This window comes from Polypterus senegalus, chromosome 8, assembly GCF_016835505.1.
Source record: "Polypterus senegalus isolate Bchr_013 chromosome 8, ASM1683550v1, whole genome shotgun sequence".
NCBI classification, from domain to species: domain Eukaryota; kingdom Metazoa; phylum Chordata; class Cladistia; order Polypteriformes; family Polypteridae; genus Polypterus; species Polypterus senegalus.
The window spans coordinates 120,758,032-120,781,532 of record NC_053161.1 but is presented as its reverse complement, the minus strand read 5'-3'; the positions used below and the strand labels follow the sequence as shown (position 1 = coordinate 120,781,532).

General features: G+C 37.3%; 1 protein-coding gene across 8 annotated transcripts in view; it reads right to left on the bottom strand.

The window, feature by feature from the left end:
- Positions 1-6,595, bottom strand: part of nav3 (neuron navigator 3) — a 544,841-nt gene extending 538,246 nt beyond the window's left edge. For all 8 annotated transcript variants that reach the window (XM_039761717.1, XM_039761722.1, XM_039761719.1 and 5 more), the window contains exon 1: positions 2,626-6,595. In XM_039761717.1, coding sequence (XP_039617651.1) covers positions 2,626-2,868 — 243 coding nt within the window. In that variant the 5' untranslated portion in view covers positions 2,869-6,595. The remainder of the gene's footprint in view (positions 1-2,625) is intronic.
- Between the last annotated feature and the right edge of the window lie 16,906 nt (positions 6,596-23,501).

Sequence of the window (23,501 nt, the reverse complement as noted above, 5' to 3'; positions counted from 1 at the left end):
ATTGCAAAGCTCAAGATTAATACATTAACACAAGTAGCTCCCTCGCTCTGCTTTACCCATAATGATATATTTGCATTTAGTGTACTTCCCTGTCATACTGATTGTTCCTGTTTTTCACTAGAGTTGTTGCTGGAAAAGACTCCAGCCGCCCCACGCCCCTGCCCTGGATGACTTGTATTAATTCCATAGAACTTGAATCAGGTATTAAGAACTTGTACGTATTTAGGCCTTGTATTAAAGTCCATAGATTTACTTGCCACGTCTGGACTTCCTACATGCTTGGTCTCCTTCTCTCCATTATTACAGAATGTACTTTCTATTTTCGTTCCCCTGCTCTTTTTCACTTGTAACCCCTTGGAATGGCTATATACTTCTGCTATCTTCCAACACTAATTTCCAAGAACACCAAGTAAATGCCAATGCACCCACTTTAGTGCACTTTGACTCTGATTAGACTTAGGCTGACCACCTAACACAGTGGTTCTCAACCCTTGTTGTTGTGCAAGCCTTGTTGTCTGCATCCTAAGTGGCATTATTAGAAATCAACATGTATTCTTGAAAGAGACACTAAACATATTTTTATAATCAATAAGAACAAAACCAACACTACTAGCCCTGTTTGTTTAATTATTAATTACAAATACCCTCCAAAATTTGCTTGAACAGTTTTGTAAATAATTTTTTTTATTTTACATAAATATAACATATTTTATCATATTTGTGAACTTTCTGATACTGTTCAGAGAAGATTTCTTCATAGCCTAGAACAATGAATGAAGGGCCAATGAAGCTTTAAACTCAGATTACTGTCTCTGAGATGTGCCTAAAACTGTGACCTAATTTTGAACATTGCAGAAAAAATGTGCTGACATATAACAAGGATTATCTGTAGCAGTGTCAACAAGCACGAGGAGTGGCTAAAATTGAATTGCTGTCTTCATCCCATTCTGCATGCAACTCACTTCTATCAGTTTTCTGGCTCTAGGATTTAGAGCTCAGTGCTTTAGAGCTCAGTGTTTTTTGATTGCTGTCACCCCACCTCTTTTGAATGCCCCACCTCCTAATTATCTTGCATTTGCATTTCCTGGTTAAGATGTGTAAGGAAAAAACACAATTAGCACCATTCGTGAGGCACTGTAAATAAACTGATTATGACAGACACAAATTATGAGAGAATTATGAGCTTTTACATATAACGTGGTGTTAAATATTCATTAACCATACATGTGCAGAGGTGTTACCAGTGCAAATAACTTGTGATTGCATGTCAGTAACATCCAGGAGTTCATCCAAGCTGCTTGTTCAAGTTAGGATGTCATGCATCCTCCTGATGTAAGAGGCTAATAGGCCCATTTAAGTAATGTTTGTTGCTATCCTGACCAACTTGAATAAAAACAATAATAGTATAGCACTCTCAGATTTGCTTATTCCAATGCCAGGTCTCAAGGACCAGAGCCAATCCTAGCAGCACTGGGCAGCAGTCAATCATAGTGACCACAGTGGGTCAATTAGGAATTGCCAAGTCATGTCATTAGGAATGTGGAAGGGAAACATGCAGACATGACAACCAGCCATGGGATTCAAACCTGTTACACTGGTGCAGTGGTGCAAATCGCAGTATCAGCATGCTGCCCAAGAAGAATATATAAATAATATTAAAAATAGTTTTTACTGCAATAAGTAATTCAACATCAAATTAGATAATAATATGAAAATTTAAGTCATTTTCATGTGCAGCAAATACAAGGAATTGTATATTACTAATATATGAATAAACTGTTTTCAGTAATACTACTGCATGCTTGTTATGACAACTTGTGAAATGCACTATTTATTTATTTATGATTTATCCAACAAATAAATGCATTTTATATTTTTTATTTAGGCTCAATGAATTAGACTAAATAATAAATATGTACATTTCTTCATCAGTTATTCTTAAATAAATAAAGCCAAGAATATAGCTGCTGAAATTCAATTGCAGGACTTTATTTCACAAAATATCCTATGGTCTTTATACCTTTCTAACTGTAAATTTTATTGGCAGGTTTAATGAGTTTCTTTAGGTCACACAGTAAATCAGTGGCAGGGATTGAACCAGCAGCTCAGTGCTTTATAGTCCAATGTCTTAGCCAAAATACCCCAACTTCACTTTGTATTATGTTTTAATAATATTGAAAAGAGAGATATTTACTAAAGCATATTATGTTTCATAAGTGAGACAAATGAATGAATGAATGAATGAATGAATGGTGGAGCACATTCTGTCTTTTGAAATACTTTGGGCCTAAGAAATATAATAAAAATCTATTAAGGTCAAGAATTCCATCAATACTGAATAAAGCTAATAACCACACCAAGCAACTTCTACTTCATCAGTCAAGCAAAGCCACTATACATCTATTTGATGTTGTTTAGTTTATTTCACAAACTGGGCACAGTCCAAACTACCTGGATCATGCAACAGACTCGCCACCACTTCTCATACTACTTATGCAACTTATGTGATTATTTTTCAGTTTAGAAGGGGATTTTTTTGAAGCCCCAGGAATTTTTCCAAGTAATATAATTAGACAGAAAACCCGATCCAGAGCTTTGGGGGTAAATTCATCACTTCTCACTGACCTTACTATCTTCTGTTTCCTTGGCTCTCCCTTCAGGCGGCCGCTCCTGAAAGCTGCAGGTTGATTTTAATGACAGCTGACAAGAGAGCATTGAATTGTCTGTCCCTCCAAGCTCAGTAGTCCTTGGCAAGTAGGAGCGTGACACAGGAGTCCTGCCAAGATTAGGAATTGGAATTGCTGTATGAACAGGCTTTGACCCTACAGCTGGCTGTCTCAGCTTTGAAGCGACCCCCACAACTGGCATGACCACTTGAAAAAAATAAATAAATAATGGGAGCCGAACTTGAGAGAGACAAAATCCCACCACCAGAGCAGAACTTCAGCGTATCCAGATGTCTGAGAATTGCAATAAAAAAATGCAGCTGTTTAAAGAAATGCAGTAGCAGTCATTCTTCAGGTCAGCCTTCAGTGACTGAGACTCGGAGAAAGTGAGAATCTCTTTCCATGCTCCACAGTCTAAAGCTGACGATTCAGTCAGAGTTTCTCTGAAACGCTAAAACACTCCTCTGGGGCGTGAACTTTTCTGGAAGGTAACTGCCTTAAAGCTGCCTGTGATTAAAGAACTCGTAAGTTTTGATTTTTTTTTTTTCTTTTCTTTTCTTTGCTCCTAGCTCTCCAGCAGCATTCCAGTGAAGTGTATAGACTGAATCAGTTGAAAAACAAGCCTATATTCCAACTGTCAAAACACGGCCCTGAGCCCACAACACTGGAAATAGACACGTCTTCCTGACCACTGAAAATGCTGCCTCCTGCTCTGTTTTAGAAGAGAAAAAAATAGATTTTCTTTTTTGGGTAAAAATGAGGCCTGAGCAGTGGCCAAAGCAAACAGCTGTTGGAAAAGCTTTCAGTCCCGGAAACAATCTCTTCACTGAAGCTGTTTGTCTGATTCCTGACAATTTTTCATTGTTGACAGGCGTAGGATGAGACGTGCCGCTTCTTTTTATTTCTATCAGTTATTTATTTATTTATTTATTGGCCAAGCCCTCAGTTCAGAAATCAGTTTAAGGTCAAGCAAAGATCACACTCCCGTCAAGTGCTTTGAATCATTCTCTCTATTTCTCTAATGTCCCTATTTGCTATCATGAGCTGAAGGGAAATGTTAATAGCGAGGCGCTTTTTTTTGCCACAGATTACTCTCATTTTAATCCTCTTCTTGTTAAATAATCCCAAGTAGTACCTACGGCAACCAGAAAAAGGTGCATTTGGCTTTTATTTTCTACCATCGTTTTATACTGAATTCTGTCCTTGGTTTATTCTGTGATAATCTGCCTGCAGAGAATGATTTAAACAGCACTTTAAAATCCGTTTATTCACACCACCCAGAAAGAGAAAAAGACTGTAAAAAATATTTTTTATGAAATTATGACAACAGAATATCTCATTTTGAAACAAAAATTTGTTCTATAATAACTATGACTGGTGGTTGCCTTGCATTTCTCACTACATGGTATGCTCTCACTGACTTTGAAAGGAAAATAGATGATCATATAAACAGATAATAAACCTTCCTTCCTGTATTAAACCTTTCACGGTAGACATTTTTGTACACATTGATTCAGTGCCCTATATTGTAAACTCCCTACTGGTTGCTGTTAGTGTCAAGTTAGCATGTTCTTCACTTGTATGTCTAGTGTTTTCACCCCATGTCATCTTAGACTTGCCATTCTAACTTGGCCAAACCTCAGTGTTAGTAGGCTATGGTGTCCCATCTCAGAATGGTTACTCCTTTGTGCAGTGTGATACGAGATTAAGCCTAGCCCCATTGCCTCTGAATTGGAACATGTGGGTTTGAGAAGTTCATGTTATGTTAGATATCATTATTTGTGCACCAAACCTAAATACTAAAAGTTGGAAAAGGCAGGTGAAGTTACTTCCACCAGTTAACAGAGTGAGGTACTATTTGAACTGCCTCCAGCTCCTCAGTCTTTAGACCACACTGCAATTGAAGGCACTGATCTTGTTCTCTGTGCTAAAGATCTTGAGGAAAGCATTCTCTCAGAAAGGTGCTATAAAAGCAGAAGCATCATTTTTTTGGCATCAGTGATCCAATCAACAACAGGATGGGATGATTACCCTGTTTGGTTAATTAAGAAAACCTCTAATATGTAGCTTTTAATGGTTTCCAACATGCTTTGCAAATATAAAAGGGAGAGAAAGTTTTATATGGAAAGTGTACATCTGGAATGAGTTAAACAGTGAAAAGTGTTAGAGAACACAGAGTATTAAGTCACTCAAGGGCAAAAAGATTTTTTTTTTTTTAACATGGCAGCAGTGCTCTACAGCTGTTCATTCATGAGACTTATAAAGATGTCTAGGGGCAGGTAATAATATGCGACCAAATGCTTTCAGCTGACTCCAGGATAGCAAAAGCCATACTCTACATTCACCACTAGGTGGTATACGCTTTTGAATGAATGTGTGCGTGAAGACGTTTAATTGAGCCTGGCCTTTCTTGGCATCTTAGCTGGAATACCAGCATGCTTGAGGCCACTAGTTTATCCAGATGGAATTTCTTTTTTTTTTTTTATTTTAGCAACCCACATTTCAAATGTTTTTTTAAATCATATTGTAAGAGCCAATTAGGTTATGTTAAGTTGATAGAAGTATTTTCTTAGTTATGTTAAACGTTTGCCTATATATTAGTGCATAGTCTATGAGAGGTCTCATTATAACTCCCCAAGTTGAATTGAAATGGAATATTCTAACTGTTTCTTGTCCTTCTGACTACAGATTAGTCTCAGTTAGTGACCTCCCTTGCCATAAGTAAGGCATGGAGGGCACACAGTTTCAAACCGTGCCCAGTTGTATGTAACGTAACATGCTCAATTGAACGTGCAGCGTCGTATGTATAGAATGTACTGAATGTATTAAGTAAGACATAAGGAAATAACTAATCTTTAAGTATAGAAGACAACTGAAGTTTAACAACAAAAGATTAAGTATAAAGAAGAAACTTTTTTTTTCATTGTTGCCTTTTACTCTGCGTGTGTAATAACTTTTCTCTATTTTTGTGTGAACTGTTTGCTTTGAATTTTCACTAAACCTTTTTTAAAACGACCATTTTTGGAATGAGAAATTTCTTTTGGTACGTGTTGGGCTCATGCTTGATCCTGCCTTACCTACTTAGCGGCTACACACATGATAGGGTCAGCATTGAAATACACATAAGGAAATCAAAGAGAAGAGGATTTAAAAGAATTTACTTCTTCTTTAAAGTTGCATTATCTTATCTGACAGAATGTACACAGAGGGAACAGCTCTGTGAGGAACTTGTTTAAAGAAAGATGTTGAAAACGCACTGCGTTGTCTTACTGGTAGCACACTAAAGTGTAAATTCGATCATACATGTGTGGCAGTGGTGATAGAAGAACTAGGATGGCTCCCACATCACTGAAGCTGTGCCTGCAATTAAAGCTAGAATTGTCTGCCTTCTGCAAGATGATTTTCTCAGGAGATTTATTTTACACACAAAAGTAAATTGTGATGTAGTAGTAACTACGGAAATGAGCAGGTTTGATCCCTGTCTACGACTCACTGTATGACCCTGAACCCGTCATTCGAACTGTCTGTGCTACAACTATAAACTGGCACGTTCTGTTTCAGTAGCAAGAAAAAAATTTTAACTTCTACAAAGGGAGAGTGCCATAGTAGGTAGCTTTACTGCCTCATGGACCCAGCATCGTGGGTTTGAATGCTATTCCCTTTGTTATCTGTTCAGAGCTACCACGCTCTCCTTATGTCTGAGTGGATTTTTCGTCAGGTATTTTGCTTTGTTTCCTCAGTTTAGGTTAAATGACAAATCTAAATTGGTCCTGTGAGCCCTAAAATGGCCTGGCGCCAAATTCACGGTGGGATTGCAGCCATTGCTGTTAGGATAGGCTTCAGGCTCCTATAAGTCTGAATTTCTTTATTTCACCTTATACAATTTCTTGTATTAGGAATTTGTTAGTTTTCGCATACCCCTTGGGGTCAGAGCTCAGAGTCAGCCGTTGTACAGCACCCCTGGAGCAATTACAGGTTAAGGGTCTTGCTCAAGGGCCCAGCAGAGTAGGATCTCATTTGGCAGTGACGGGGATTTGAACCGGCAACCTTCTGGATACCAGCACAGAATTTGACTAAACACGTTTGAAAATGTTAAGTTATAAATAAAAGGGAATGAATATAAATAAAGACGGCAATTGTATATCACCATGGATTACTTACAGAAAATAATACAGCAATGTGAAATGTGTACTATAGTGTAATAAGCTCACCTAAGATGTGAGGCATTTTTTAGTAAAGACATTTATTTCCTTTGTAGATGTGGCTGATTATCTCTTGTAGCGATGAGCAAAATGATTCATGCAATAATGAATTTGTGGTGAAACTCAGGGTTTTGTTTTGCATAAAAATTCACAAAACAAAACATTGACCCAAGAAGATAAGCATTTATTCCTTTTCTGAAAGAGCTTTCAGGCATTAATGTATGTGTCTACCTGAAAAATTACCAAACTCATTTCCTATCAGATGTAGACATTTAATTGAGCCATCAGGCTTGTGATGCGTTTGTACTGGTAAGAAGATTCCCACTTGGCTAATTATAATGACTGTCTTGATAATCACAATCCTAAAGATGCAACAGAGACAGAAATGAATTTGGAGCTCCACAGCACATTTATAGCATGCAAACCCTCATCTGCAGGAATCAAGAGACTTGACAGAGCAGTTCCTATGTCATGGCAGAGAGTGGTAACTCTGGATAGTGTGTTTTCCTGTGAAGAAAACATGAAGAAATGTGTACAAGGGTGCATTTTGGTTTTGTTTTCTTTGGAAAACATGCAACATGTCACATTTTTAAGCAACATACCTCATCTCTGCTCTGATGTGAATGGGGGCATAAAAAAAATCCTGTTACTTGTATTGCAGACAATTACTTGCATTACCATCTTCAGAACAAAACACAAGTAAACAGTGGGACTATGTCTCTAGGGAGCAATGTTCCTTGTTTTCTAACCAAAAACCACAAACAAAAAATGTTTTTAAGTGAGTTATGTTTTTCACAATGATGAAAACTCCAGAAAAACACATTTTAGTGTCAGGTTCATGAAACTGTATAGGATTAAACATCCCTGATTTGATCATCACATGTGCCTTGTCATATGTGTTCCTGGCAGCTTTGTCTTTTTGTTACAGCATCTCATCTTGTTAACCACTATGAAGATAGACCAACCATCTACCCAGTTTAGAATATCATCAGTCAGTCAGTTATTCTCCAACCTGCTATATCCTAACACAGGGTCACGGGGGTCTGCGGGAGCCAAACCCAGCCAACACAGGGCGCAAAGCAGGAACAAATCCCGGGCAGGGTGCCAGACCACCACAGTGCACACACACACACACACACACACACACACACCCACACACCAAGCACACACTAGGGACAATTTAGGATCGCCAAAGCATCTAACCTGCATGTCTTTAGACTGTGGGAGGAAACCGGAGCACCTGGTGATTATAAGAGCATACAGGGATTAGTTTAAATTATTTTTTAGCATTGATTATTTATTTTCATAATTATATCTGACGCATTTCATATTCATTTGCAAAAAGAAAAGTGTGTTTAAACATACATATTACTGTTTTACTTTTGTATTAGATACGGCTCTGGCCTAAAAATACAGTTCCATTTTGTAAATAGCAGGCTGTGAATTTCGAAACTTTCCATATATTTCCAAACCTGCTTATCCAGTTTAAGGAAGTGGGAGGTTTGGAAAATTATATATTGTACATTTTTCACGTAACACTAATTAATGTACATTCCATTGTGAGAGTGGCCCTTTGTGAAAGGTGTAGTGAAAATTTCACTTGTAATGCATGTTCAATCTGTCCGGCATTGCTCAATACTTCCCCAAACTCCTGGCTGACTGTATGCTTTCATAAATGAAACAGCATCCTGTAATTGTGAAAGCTTACATGCTTTGCAAAAGATCAATTCAAAACAGTTAAACAGGATGCATAAGATATCTGGTCACATTTGAGATTTCAACTACACAAAACAGGAAATCACAGAAGTTTGCAGCAAATGCCTTAAAAGAAGTAAATGGCCAAGCAATTTGTCTTGCTAAATTCAATGATGAATGGGACTTTTGCATGCTAAGCAGTTTTTTGGCTCAGGGCAGTCAGAGACCAGTATATTGGTGGGATAAATTAATTTGTGGGAGATTAAGCAATCCTCTTTCTGATGTCCTTAAATATCCAGAGCTGCACAAGAAGTGCATTAAGTGGATTGGCAATTAATTCCAAAAAATGCGAAACTCCAAATTCCATGGAATGCAGTGTGGATGGAACAATTGGAAGAAGGAATCAGTAATATTGTGTAATTAAAGAATTAAGGAGCAGGTTAAGGGTGAGGTTTTTAAGACAGTGGTAAGACCAACAATGATGTATGGAGATGAGTCATGGGCAGTAAAGGGAGAGCAGGAGAAGATGTTAGATGTGGCAGAAATGAGAATGTTAAGATGGATGTGTGGAGATACAAAAATGACAAAATAAGAAATCTGAGGTGCAACAAAAGTGGGAGATATCTGAGAAAGTAAGGGAAAATAGATTGAAGAGGTATTGACATGTGATGAGGGCAGACAATGAATATGTGGGCAAAAGAGTAATGGGAATGGGAATACAGAAAGTGAGGGAGGCCAAAGTTGAGGTGGATAGATAAAGTGACAGAAGATCTGAAGGAAAGAGACTGACTGGTGAGGAGGTGCAGGACTCAGCTGTTTGGAGAAGGTTAATAAAGCAAATCAACCCCACACATAAGTGGTAAAAGATGATGAGGAAGAACAAAAAATGAGAAATTCCAAATACTTTCACTAGGCTCCTGTAAGCAGCAAGGTGGCAAAGTGATGAGCTGGAAAAAGCTGAGCTGGAAAACTACAGTGTGGTGCACTACTCTCTGTAAGATACAGCTGGCAGTTTGGACCCAGGTTGGAGTTCAGAATTTAGTTAGGCCCCTTGAAACACAATGATGTTTATTAACAAAGTCTCAAATCTAGATGAGTAAGTAAAACAAAATATACAAGGTCATATATAAAGAGAGACAGAATTCAGATGGATGGTATGCAAAATAAATATGATAAAAAATGTTCTACAAGAATTGGTAAAGATCATACAAACAATATAAAATCAAAGACAAGAGCAGTAGACAAAAAAATTAGTAATCCAAAAATCCAAAAGGTAAAAACACATAAGAATACAAAACATAAGAATGCTTGAAAAAATGCAAGGAATGTTTAAAAGTTACCATTTAAAAATACAAAAGTATGCAATGCTAGAACAACACTACCAACCGAGCCCCTGCTGTATACAGTATTTCCCCTGTCCTTCCCACTACATGATAGCATCACAACAAATTCACAAAGTAAGAGCCAGGAAGGGCTAGAACCAGAGCACCAGCCAAGTCCTAACAGACATCTGCGCACCCTTTGGTTTGAATCTCAGCCTGGCTGGGCACTCTCTGTGATTAAGATTCTTTGTCCACTGTATCTTCATGGCTTATTTTCCAGGTACTCTGGTTTTCATTCCAAAGATATGTTTGCTGAGCTACTCTGTAACAGTCGATTAACTCTGAATCAATAGCTGGGTTTGTAATTGTGCTTGGTCATGGATTGGTGCCCCATCTTGGGTGGTTCCTGCCTTGCTCCAGAGGCTGCTACAGTATACTCTGACCAGGCAATTTGGAACTGATGGACACATGGACAATTAAGCTTCAGATCTTTCTACAAACTACTTTGTGCAGTGAATTGAATATTTTAGTGAGGTCCATAGGCACTGAGATGATCCAGTGTGACTGTGTGTGTCACAGGTTACATACTGGTATGAGTATGTAATTTCAATGTACACATTTAACATTCTCATTTGTCTGCAGCAGAAGAAAGTGTGCTAATATTGTCAGTAGATTAGGTTCTTTGGTGCTTAAAAGACTTAAGAGGACCCCATTTTGTATGTCTGCAGACTCACACTTTATTTTATATCCAAAGCTGAGAAAAATGCAGTTGTGGCTAAAGGCATATGGTTAGAAGAAATTGTAACAAGGTGAGTGTAATGAATATATATGTATATATTGTGGACAGTAGGGGGCATACATCTCAAACCCCAGACACAACACACACAGAGCCCAAGTCCAGCACATAACCTGTGTTTAGTAAGAGTGGGAAACACTTTTGTTTAGTTTCCCACCTTATGCAACTCAGTACCAACAAGTGAAAATTCATAGTCCCCTTCGTTTACTTCTTGTCTATCTCTTCCCTCTCTTGTCTACCTCCACTCCTCCTCCTGCAAGCTTTGTCCTCCACCTACTGACTCTGACTCCCTGAATGTAGGGAGGCAGCCCCTTTTAAAGAGCACCACAATCTCCTTCTGGCCTCAGACATTCTCCTTGCACCCCCTGGTAGTGGCCATGGGCCACAGCAGGCTTAAGCTTTTATACTTCAAACCAATGGCACTATAGCAAGCCAGGGGGGCTGCCCTCTGTCGTCCTGGGGGAGGTATTGCCCTGAGCAAGTTCCTTCCCCAGGTCCTTCCATTACAGAGGTGTCCTGGCTGTCTGTTCCAATATATATATATATATATATATATATATATATATATATATATATATATATATATATATATACTTCTAAATATATATTGTATGATGTTACGCTGTTTATGTTTTAACATTATGGTTTATATTTATTTTCAATTTGGTTTTTTCTTATTATATTTGTAATTATTGCATAGAGCATTTGCCTCTTAAGTGCTAGATTGAATTTCATTAACTAGGCACTGAAATCCATAAACAGGGAAAATTATACTTTTGCAAATATTTTTTACAATAGAATGAATATGTAAAAGAAAATAACCTTTCAATAATAAATGTCAATTATACAGTTTATACGTAATATGAATTGTTTTATCAAAATATTTAGAAATATGTCATGTGACATAGTAAATCACATATACAGCTACAATAAAATTACTTTTTACGTTACAACAAATAGCAATGACTCCATTTCAACTTACTTGCATCGTTCTTGTTTATTCAGTGTTCTTTCTGTCATGCACAGCACATAGTACCCTGACCAGAGGGCAGGAATCTCTCAAATATGAACGCTTTCCATACATTGTATTATTTAAAGTTGCCAAATTCACCTAAGAATGAAAATAGCCCATATTGAAATCATATCTTCCTTACCTTCTTTGCCTTACTTTCTATGTAGTCAGGTAGTGGTGTCAGATTGAAAGACACCTTAGCATATTCTAGATTGTCACTCTTTACACACAACACATTCACAATGAGTGTGCTTAATTGCACACACAAAACTGGAATAAGTTGAGTAGCCCAATTAAGGTAGAAATCTTTTTTATTAAATATCCACGTTTACATATGCAAGTCCACCTGTGGAGTTCTACTTTGGCGAAATGCTCTAATGTCAGGAAGATGCTCTAATTAATTTAAGCATCATCAATACGAAAGCAAGGATGGGAATGTGTCTCCAGAGATTGTGTTGCTGAGCTTAAGACTGTACAATTAGCTCATCAAAATAAATGTATCCATTTATGAAATATACAGGCAGATTATTTTAACCAGGAGGAGGGACAATACGATTTTGCAATCATTTGGCTCAGGAAATGTACATTATTTTTGTGGACCCTTCCACCATTATGTATGCTTGGCTGCAGTATGCGTGTGTGAAGGAAAGACATACACAGGCTAAAAGAATGAAACAGACATGCACAATCTGCAAAATCCTTAAGTATAACCTACATACTGTATGTTAATCTAATTTCTCAGAAACTAATATTTTGGTTTGTCTTACTGGAATAAGGGTATGTGGGGTATTTTTGAAAACGGGTTTCTGTGAATAACCAGATTATTAAAGTGCAAGTGAACACACTCAACAAAGCTCTTTGAATCAGTGGCCTTCAATTGCTGGGCCTATTAGATCATTAGCACAGGTGAAGACATTTTGATGGCTGGGAACTTAAGACATTCCAAAGGCTACAATCCAGGTTCTCTAATTTCCACCTTTTCTTAACATTTTTGCCTCCAGCTTCAGTCATTCTTTAAGGCATATGTTGTTTTGCACTTCTTCTCTTTACTCCCACCCTCTTTCTGATTTGCTTTGTTCATTGTTTCCCTATTTGAACATTGTCTTTCATAAAGCTGTCTACAGTTCCTTGCTATTTTACTCAGTCTGGAAAAGTAACTCCACATTCCTTCTATCTTTACACTAGTATAGTGTTTTTATATCTTGTTTGAAATGCCCTAATCCACAATATCTCCAATTTATGTTTGTACACAGTTTATTTACCCAGAAGCCTTTTGTTATGGGTTTGGCCACTAGCGCCCTGCTGCCACATCTGTTATCTAAACACCCTTGTACTTATGTCCTTATGCTTTGGTGCTTTCAGGTCTTCATATCTGACTTTATTTCTTTGTTCATCTCTATAGTTTTTCCTTCTCACCACAATACCATTCTCCTTCTGGACCACTCTGGTGTTCTTCTCAGCTGAGGCATTTCTCCCTGTGAATAACTGCAGACAAACTAGAACCAACCTCCTGCTGGAAGAAAGTCTATTTCTTCTAATCTATGGAGATCCTCTTTCTATAACCAGTTTTCTCTCAAACTCTCCACATCACAGATCAACAGGACATCAAATTCCAATACCTATATGTTGTGCGACTGGTTGAAGGCTTGATGGCCGTTGATTAGTAAGGTTTATTTATTGGTACAGGAGGTGTGTCTGCCTCCCTCCCTTGTATATATCCTGGTTACTCCCTTATTTTTCTTTTTTTCTTTTGTATTAATCTTTCCTCAGTGGGCTGGTGAAGAGGAAGGGTGTGTTGTTGTGGGGGGGGTGTTGTGTTACCTTTTGAAAAAACAGTTGTAATTATTTTACCTCTTGTATATGTTGAACTCAGAGGTTATCACATGCAAAAAATGTGATAACAAAAAAAGGGCCACTTTGAGAATAAAGGAAATGTGATAGCTGGATTTAACAATGAGCTTGTATCCAAAATGAAGTGTGATTCCATTATAGAATTGAATGCAAGCTTTAGCTAAAATAAAGCATCACAGATCAGCATTTGCAAAGTATAGGCTTAGGTCTTTTTGACAAGGGATCATTTTCAATTGTGCTTTACTGGATAACCATAGATTATTATAGCTGATCTATGTTCAGTAATGGCTTTGCAATAGAGCATTCCTGCTTGGTAAGGATCATCTTACTGTCCTAAATGTGGATGCCAAGCTGTAATTGGAGGGACAGTCAAATTCAAGGAAACATGAGGTATAGATATATTTTCCTGCACCTCGAATGTAATGTAAGAATTTTGTATATATTTTTTGAGCCTGGCTTTTTTATTACAGGGGCACAGAGTCTATCACTGGAGCATTGATTAGAAAACAACAAACTGTTCAGTGCAGAACACCAGTCCATAATGAGTACACTCACACACAAACCATGCATTCTCATTGACATTCATATTGAAGTCTTTTCACTGTTTCTCAGATGCATCAGTCAGTTTGAGTTCAATGGTAACTTCTATTATGTACAAGTGGTTCGAAAAAGTATGTGAACCCTTTGGAAATAATCATTATGTATAAATTTGATTTTAAATATGATTTAATCTTCATCTAAGTTACAGTAATGAACAAACACAATCTAGTTTAACTAATAACAAATAAATGGTATTGTTTTTGTACATATTGAATACATAATTCAAACATTCAGTTAGCAAACCTGGACTCCAATTAATGAAACGAGATTGGAGGTGCGGTTTAATGCTACTTTGAACAATAAAAAAAAGACTCATTTTATGTTTGCTATTCACAAGAGAAATCAAGTGATGTGAAGCATGTCTTGCAATAAGCAGATCTCAGAAGATCTATGATCAAGAACTGTTGATTTGCACAAAGCTGGAAAGGGTTACAAGTAATTTCAAAGAGTTTAGATATTCCTCTGTCCACAGTTAGACAAATGTTATATAAAAGGAGATGACTTAGTACTGTGGATCTCACCAGAACTGGACACCCAGCCAAGAAGATTTAAAAGGCACAACACACGAATGCCTGCAGTGGGCTGGCGCCCTGCCCGGGGTTTGTTTCCTGCCTTGTGCCCTATGTTGGCTGGGACTGGCTCCAGCAGACCCCCGTGACCCTGTAGTTAGGATATAGCGGGTTGGGTAATGGATGGATGGACATATATCAAGAATGCTTAGTGAGGTAAAAAAAGAACCTTAGAGTAACAACATTGAACTAAAAGATTGAAAAAAATCTTTGCAACAGGTTAACATCTCTGTTCATGGGTCTTCCATATGCAAAAGATTAAACAGGCATGATGTCCATGGTAGAATACCAAGGAGAAAACCTCTGATCTCCAAAAAGATCATCACTCCACACCTGAAGTTTGCCAAAGACCAACTTTACAAAACACAATGCTGTTGGGAAAATGTTTTATGGACTGATGAAACTAAGATTGAATTTTTCTGCAAGAATACGGAGCAGTACATATGGCATGCAAAGGGTACTGAATACCAACATGAAAACATCATATCAGTGATGAAGTACGGTAGAGAAAGCATCAAGATTTGGGGCTGATTTGCTGCCTCAGATCCTGGACATCTTACCTTCATCAAAGGGCAAATGTGTTCCCAAGTTTATCAAGGTATCCCACTGTATAATGAAGACAGTGGCTGTCCACCAGCTGAAGCCCAGTAGAAGTTGGGTGATGCAGCACGAAAGAAATCCTAAGCATTGAAGTAAATCTATTACAAAAAGAGAAAATTTGCCTTTTGGAGTGGCCAGTCAGGGCAGAGTCCTTAATCCAATGGAAATGTTTGGAATGACCTCAAGAGAATCATTCAGGCCTGACATTTTAAAATTTGGAAGAATAGTTCAAAACTCGTCCTGAATGCTGTGCAGGTGCGATTTGCAGGTACTGGAAGTGCTTAGTTGAGAATATTGCTGCCAAAGGAGGTTTCACCAGTTATTAAATCCAGGAGTTCACTTCTTCCACAGCATTATGTGAATGTTCGATGCGCGTGTTCAATAGTGACATGATAGATTATAACTGTGTTTTATTAGCTTTAGCATATCGCACTTGTCTATACTTGTGATTTAAAGATCAAATCACATTTTATGACCAATTAATGCAGAAAATCAGATAATTCCAGAAAGTTCACAGACTTTTTTTTCCCACAGTAGCAGTGTGTGAAGTATTTATGCACAGGCTGAAATTCACCGACATCTTTTGTGCTTTGTGTAATTCTTATATTCTGATTCTCCTTGTTCTACTTTATGGTGTGTGTAGGACAAAGTGGGCATTACCCATTCTGCTATTCTTTACTGGCACATCAGGCCTGTTAAGAAAGTAGATTTAACAGGGATTCAGACATCCACTATCATCTTCCCTACTTACATTCCAAAGTAAGGGACTGATCTCCAGTTTGTACCAATATCTGCTTATACTTCATCTTATAGCAACAATGCAAATCAGAATTGAAATTACATCTTTGTAGAGGCCCCTCTGCAAACATCTTGAGTCAGAAGGTGCAAAATGGACTCAAGCATGATCAAAGACCTATAATTCAAGAAATGACCACGGGGTGGACAGAAAAACTTGCATATGTAACACTCATCCCATCTAAGGATTTTCTCAAAGATTCTCTTACTGAACTCCCTGGAGACTCTTGGGTACTATTTCTGAAAAAGACCTTCTGAAACCCCTCTCAGAAAACTGATGAACCATTCCTACTTTGGGAAGTTGAAAGTTGTGGACCAGAAAGCTGAGATCCAGTTAGCTAAGCCAAGCGCTGGGTCATGTCTAAAGACTAAGAAGCAGGTGTTACTTCAGGAAGGAAACTTCAGCATCTAAACTCTTGTGCCAAAAACAGTACTGTTTTTCCCTATGCAAATGAAACAGCAAATTGCCTAAAAGCACAAAGTGAGCTGAGAAAGTAGCATCACAGAACACCACAAGCAAAGGATCCTGCAGCAAAAAGAAATAGTGTACTTCAACCTGAGATCTGAGATCCAGTTTGCCAAGCTAAACAGTGAGCCAGCTTGAAAGCTGAGAGGCAGCCATCACTTCAAGTTGGGAACTTCAGCATCTACACTCTTGTGCCAGAAACAGTAATTTTTTTCTCTAAGATGCTGAAGGCACAGCAAAAAAGCAGCAGCACAGCACTGACAAGGACCATGCAGCAAAGAGAACTCCTGAATGAAGAATCCTCCACTCAACCCTGGAACAGCAACAAAGCAACAATTCCACACAACATCAAACATTATCTTTAAAGACTTAGTATCGCAAAACTATTTATCTGTACCAATATAAATTAGAACACTAAATAACCAATAAACAACTTATTCTACATTGTATCTAAGAATACTCATATTTGTCTAATGCAGTGTTTCCCAAACTCGGTCCTGGGGACCCCCCGTGGCTGCAGGTTTTTGTTCCAACCAGATTCATAATCAGTGACAACACCTGATAACACTAATCTCATTTAATTAGTTGGTATTTTTCTCTCTTATTCTACATTCAAAAAAACACAGCAGCATGATTTTTACATTTATAAGACATTTAGAAAATATATCAGCTTTTTCTATAGATTTAAATGCTTAACTCTGTTTTGTTGATTTCATTATATTTTGCCCTTTTTCTGTGCAGTTTTTCCCCTTCGTTGTATCTTATTAACAACAATTAAAAATGAGCAGAGCAGACACCCAGGCAAACAACACTGAATAATCAAAGGCTGCTACTTTAGTGTTAGACCCACTAATTAGTAAATAATGGATTAATTAAACAATTAAAACACCTAGAAAAGTAGAATGAAAATCAAGATGAAAATACTGTTAAAAAGAAAAAAAGTACATTATTCCTATATAACTGCTTGGTACATTTTAATATATATATATATTTTTTTACCAAACTTAGTTTTCTAATTTCTATATTGTTCCCGAAACAAAGAGTTTAGGAAATAACAGGTCACTTAATTAGCCCAGGAGCCCAATTAAAAACAAAAGCTTGTTGGAACAAAAACCTGCAGCCATAGGGGTCCCCAGAACTGAGTTTGGGAAACACTGGTCTCGTGTGTCTGCTTCCGGTGTCATGTATCAATATACATATGCAGTTATCATATTTCATTACTGCTTGTGCTTATCAATACATTGTATTATTCTGTCATGAGTGTACTTTATTTACCTTGATATACTTTTAACCACCAGAGACCTGCCTCCTACAACCAAGAAAGGTAAGGGAAATAAAGTTGGCGCTTTACCAAATCATTTAATTAATTACTGGCATTGCGGAAGGCCACACCGATAATTAATTAACTAAGTTAATACTGGGTTTTATAACTGCACTTTCAGCTTCTGATTCTAACCAAGACAACAAATCAACCTCCTGAAATTCATGCATTATTTCATTATCAATTCATTATCAAATCCAAAGATAAAAATAATTTTTTGTATTTTGTTCTCTTTAGCCTCTTTTGTTCAGTTCAATTGACTCAGAAAATGTGTTTATCAACATGTAAGTGCAGAGGTTGTGAAAATGCAGTTAGTCTGACAAATTACACTGGACACTTAATCTAATATGCACATTTTTGGAATGGAATGAGTGCATCCAGACAGAGCCCATGCCAACACAGACAGAATGGATAAACAAAGGAGGTCTGAAACTCAGGGCACCATAGGGTGTTCTATGTGAATTTGTGCTGCCATAGAATAAGAAAATAAAAGAATAAATTGAATATACATCATAGACAGTAACTCCTGCAAAATGCACAGACACATTAGGTAAAAATATAAAATAAAAAAGAAAGTAAATGTAAAATATCTGAAAAAAAATTTAGGCATTCAGGTCTGACTTGAATTTAATGATTGATGGAGCTTCTTTTTTAATAATATAAATTACATTTTATTGGTTTTGTGAATTGTGCTAAAATGAGTAAGTTATAATAAATGGGTTAGACACAAATATCACACTGCAATATGTAAAACGCTATCCAAGCAAAAACAGAATACAACATTAAAATGTAATGGATCAAATTCTAGAAATTGGAGGCTCACCACTACTGAAACTGGACAGCTACCTAAACAAAAGGTCCATAATAAAATGGTTCCTCATGTATATGAAAACTGTTGAAATAAAACAGAACAGAGGCAGAGGTCCAGCAAACCTGTTTTAGAATAACACTAATAAATTCTGCACATATCCTAAAAAGACTTCACACTGTTCCACATAAAGATAATGTAGGACATTGCTTATCCAGTGGGTTATGGAAGTGCCTTCAAGGATAATTTCCCGAAGAGGAGTTACAGAGTTGAATATCCATGCTTCTAGTTTTCAAGTAGCAAGGAAACCAAATCAGAAGGTGTCTTACAAAATGATATGAAATAGACTATGACAACAATATTCATGGATGCAGAGTTTACATCTTTGTCTATAAGTTAATAGCAGAGCTTTTAAGATGGCTTAATAACAGCCCATTTATTGAAGCTACCTAAGATATGAAGTGATTATTCAGTTAATTTTAAGCGGTCAACCCAAGGGTTCAGGTTTCATTTTAGTTATGATTCTTAAACTAAGTAAGAGTACAGGTTGGAGCTGAATTGTTTTTAGTCATGATTTTTTCAATGGAGTGGCGCCCTGTCCAAGGTTGGTTTCTTCCTAGTGCTCAGAATAAGCTCTGGCCCCTCAAGATCTTGAATCACCAGATTAACTTGGGTTCAAGGAGGTTTTAAAGTGGTAATAGGTAGTACTTTATAATATGTTAGGAACTGATACATGTGTTTATATTCTCCATGTATCATTATTAAAGCAACTAGTTTATTTTTCACAGAGAAATTTTTTTTTTAACCAAAATAGCATTAAGATGAGTTTGTTACAGAAAACATGTAATGCATTAATACATGCAAGGATAAACAGCAACATCAGTGAAGATAAGCAGAGCACCATTAAACACCCTGTCAATTACATCAATTATATCAATACTGTATTTGAAAAGGATATAAATAAATAAATAAATATATATCCATCCATCCATCCTCTTCCGCTTATCCGAGGTCGAGTCGCGGGGGCAGCAGCTTAAGCAGAGAAGCCCAGACTTCCCTCTCCCCGGCCACATCTTCCAGCTCTGCCGGGAGAATCCCAAGGCGTTCCCAGGCCAGCCGGAGACATAGTCCCTCCAGCGTGTCCTGGGTCTTCCCCGGGGCCTCCTCCCGGTTGGACGTGCCCGGAACACCTCACCAGGGATGCGTCCAGGAAGCATCCTGATCAGATGCCCGAGCCACCTCATCTGACTCCTCTCGATGCGGAGGAGCAGCGGCTCTACTCTGAGCCCCTCCTGGATGACTGAGCTCCTCACCCTATCCTTAAGGGAAAGCCATATATATGATGTATTTATACTTCATTGTATATACACAGCAGGGAGAGATGGATTCAAAGGGGTTGATGTATAGTTTTTTAACCTTTTCTTAACTTTTTGTCTTCACAATAAAAACTTATTGACATGTAAGTTTAAGAGTTGTTTACCTATAAAAAATCACTTAATTTACATTTTATGACTCATTTAACTTTGGCTGATAAATTTTACAATGCAGCACACTAATATAGCATTAAATGTTGCAAGGAAAAAATCATTATTTTTTTTGGAATACTCTTCAATTTCAATGTTTGTTTTTATGTCACTTATCTATTCTTTCTTGTTTACTCAATTGATGATTTACCAAAATAAAATTTACAATTAAAACGTTTTTTTTTTCACTTTTTACATTTTACTGTATTATTATTTTAATAATTAATGGAAATGTAAAGTTCTACAAAAGCTGGGTTTGACTTTTCTAAGTAAAATAATGTTTATGTAGTTTTCAACTTTTGATTTCCTACACAAGTGATAAACGGTTACAAACTACTACAGTATATCTCCTATACAACAGTGTACTATTTCCATTTAAACATTAAAAAGTGAGGAAATCAATAGTAACTTGATTTATTTGAATAAAATAGTATAAACACATTTATTATTCACTACAATGCAATCATTATTCTTCTGCAAGTAATTCAAGTTAAAATTCTTTACCACACAGTATAATTTAGTAGTATTTTTAAAACACCCGGTGATGGACACTCATCTTGTCCAAGGCTGATTTATGTCATCCCCCAAGTCTTGTTGGTGTAGGCTCAATTTTGTTGTGATTTTGCCTTGCCTGACCTTAAAAGATCTGGCGTGCTTTCCTATATTTTTAAAAATAAATTATTGACAATCATCACCACAGGAGTGGACAGAAGTAGTAAAATATTTTAGCCTCAAGAAAGCAGCTCATGGGAATTGCAATTTGAAATAAATATGGGCATTGTCAGGGAGGCAACTGACTAGTTATTTTCAAATCTAGCATTTTTGTGGTCTTCTCTGCACTTGATTTAATTATAAAGTTTGATGTCTATATACGAAACTCTTGAGGAAGGCACACATAAAGGAAGGCAAACAAATGGAAAAAAAAAACATTAATTATGTCAGTGTATGCACAGCAAAATGATAATACAAGTTTTTGCTTATCTTTAGGTTATCTTCAAGTAAGGAACACAATTTGAGCAAATTTTACTGGATTGTCATGATGGACTAAATGATCAGCAAAGAAAGTCTAATCCACAGAAATAAAGGAATACACCACACAAAAACTGTATTTTCTATGTTATTCATCAATCATTGTTTGCAATGATGGCCAAAAACAAAAGTAAATTTCCTAATATTTACTTGAATTAGGGACATGTTGTATATTACAGATTTTAGTTTAGTTGGTCTTTTTTTTTTCATGTTATTCATTACATGTTCATAAGGGCTGCTGGCCACGGCTGGGGTATTATATGATCACTGGTTTAAACAGTGCCTTGCTACTCAACACTTTTTGATCGGTCAGGTTCCTTGGCTTCACCGGTCAATCTGGTGGTCAATCCAATTACCTCCAGGTTAAATATGGTCATATGTCTCTGAGATTAAGTATTCCTTGGTGAATAATTTCATGTAAAAGATTCTCTCTACTTGTGCTATAGTTAGTGGTGAAAATCATCTGAAAATTGGGCAGTTAGGGTTACACTTTGTGTTTTTAATTTTTGTTCTATTGATTTCTGTTTCTGCTTCCTCACATTAAAATCTCCCAATTTAGGTGCTCATAATAATCGTTGGAATTTTGTCCTAATCACGACCAAAGTCTCACGTTGGGACTTTGTGAGCATATGATCTGACACAAACACCTGACACTTGGAATATGTGACACAAATAATTTGATATGGGCATTTTGACATTGGTCCTGAATGGGTTGGGTGCCCAATTAAGCCTATATTCTTTAATAAAACCTTTGTGTGCGTCCAGTGTCCGTGTGTGTGTGTCTTCTGGTGAAGTGTGCATGCGCGGGGCCACACAGCACTTGTTCAGTCTCTTCCTGTGCATTCCCTGTGCAGAGAGAGAGAGACAGATACACACACAGGCGCGCGCGAGTCACGCACACACACACACACAGGCGCGCGGTGTCCATGTGTGTCTTCTGGAGAAATGCACATGCGTAGGGCCACACAGCACGTGTTCAGTCTCTTCCTGTGCATTCCCTGTGCAGAGAGAGAGACAGACACACACAAAGGCGCGTGCGAGTCACACACACACACAGGCGCGCGTGTCACACACACACACAAGTCACACACACGCACACGCGAGACACACACACACAGGTGAGAGACAGACAGACACACACACAGATACACACACGCAGGCCCGCGAGAGAGACACACACACACAGGGGCACGTGTGCATTGTTGCAATGTTACTTTTCTTGGTTGTTTATTAAATTATAGATTTTTCAAATCTTCATTTTTTCCCCTGTGCTTAAAACTCATTAAAAAAAGAGTTTTTAGCGAGCGGGTCATAAGGCTATAGTGCAAATTCTTGCAGTGTTAGTTTTCTCTGTTGTTCAAGGTTTTCTTAGTGTTATTCAATGTTTGTACATTTAGTTTACTATTACACTGTGCTTTCTATGGTATAGTTAACTATATTTGTGCTTAAAAAATTAAAAAAATAAATATTTACATACAGTTCATACGGTCTGGAATGGATTAATTGTATTTATATACAATCCTATGGGGGAAATTACTTCGGTTCACGACCAAATTGGGTTGCAACCAGAGTTTTGGAACGAATTGTGGTCGTGAACCGAGGTTCCACTGTATTACTGTCAGACAAAATTACAGGCATTTCATGGAAATACAAACCAGTATTACTGAGAGAGAAAATTAAAGGCACACAATACAGTGACACATATTACAGCCACATACAAGGTCCCTTGCCATTTAATATAGACTGTTCATACAAATGTTTATGCACTACTGTTCTAGCGCCCGTTATTTTAACGGGCTTAATGTCTAGTTGTATAATAATTTTGTTATCTCTATTCATTCTCCATGAAAACATGAGATTAAAAATTGTTCTCAGGATGAGCTACAAACAACACAGTAACAGTAACCAATAAAAAAACTTTTTATTTTGTGTGAAATATTTCTGTAAATTTAGAATCATAGTAATCAGCTGTCTATACTAGGAGCAAACCTAAAAAAGTGTTAAACCACCCCTGGGCTGATGCGCAAGCACGTAATACCCATAAAGGGGCAATTCAGTGTCTCCAATTAACCTAACCTATGTATCTGTAGGATGTAGGATGAAACCTAAATATCCAGAAAAAAAACATACAGATGAGTAAAAACAATGCAGTGACCAAGTCAGGATTTCAAGAATTTTCCTTGAATGTGTTGTGGCTGCAATAAGTACAGTGCTACTCTTATGCTAGTATAATCTGCTAGTATAAT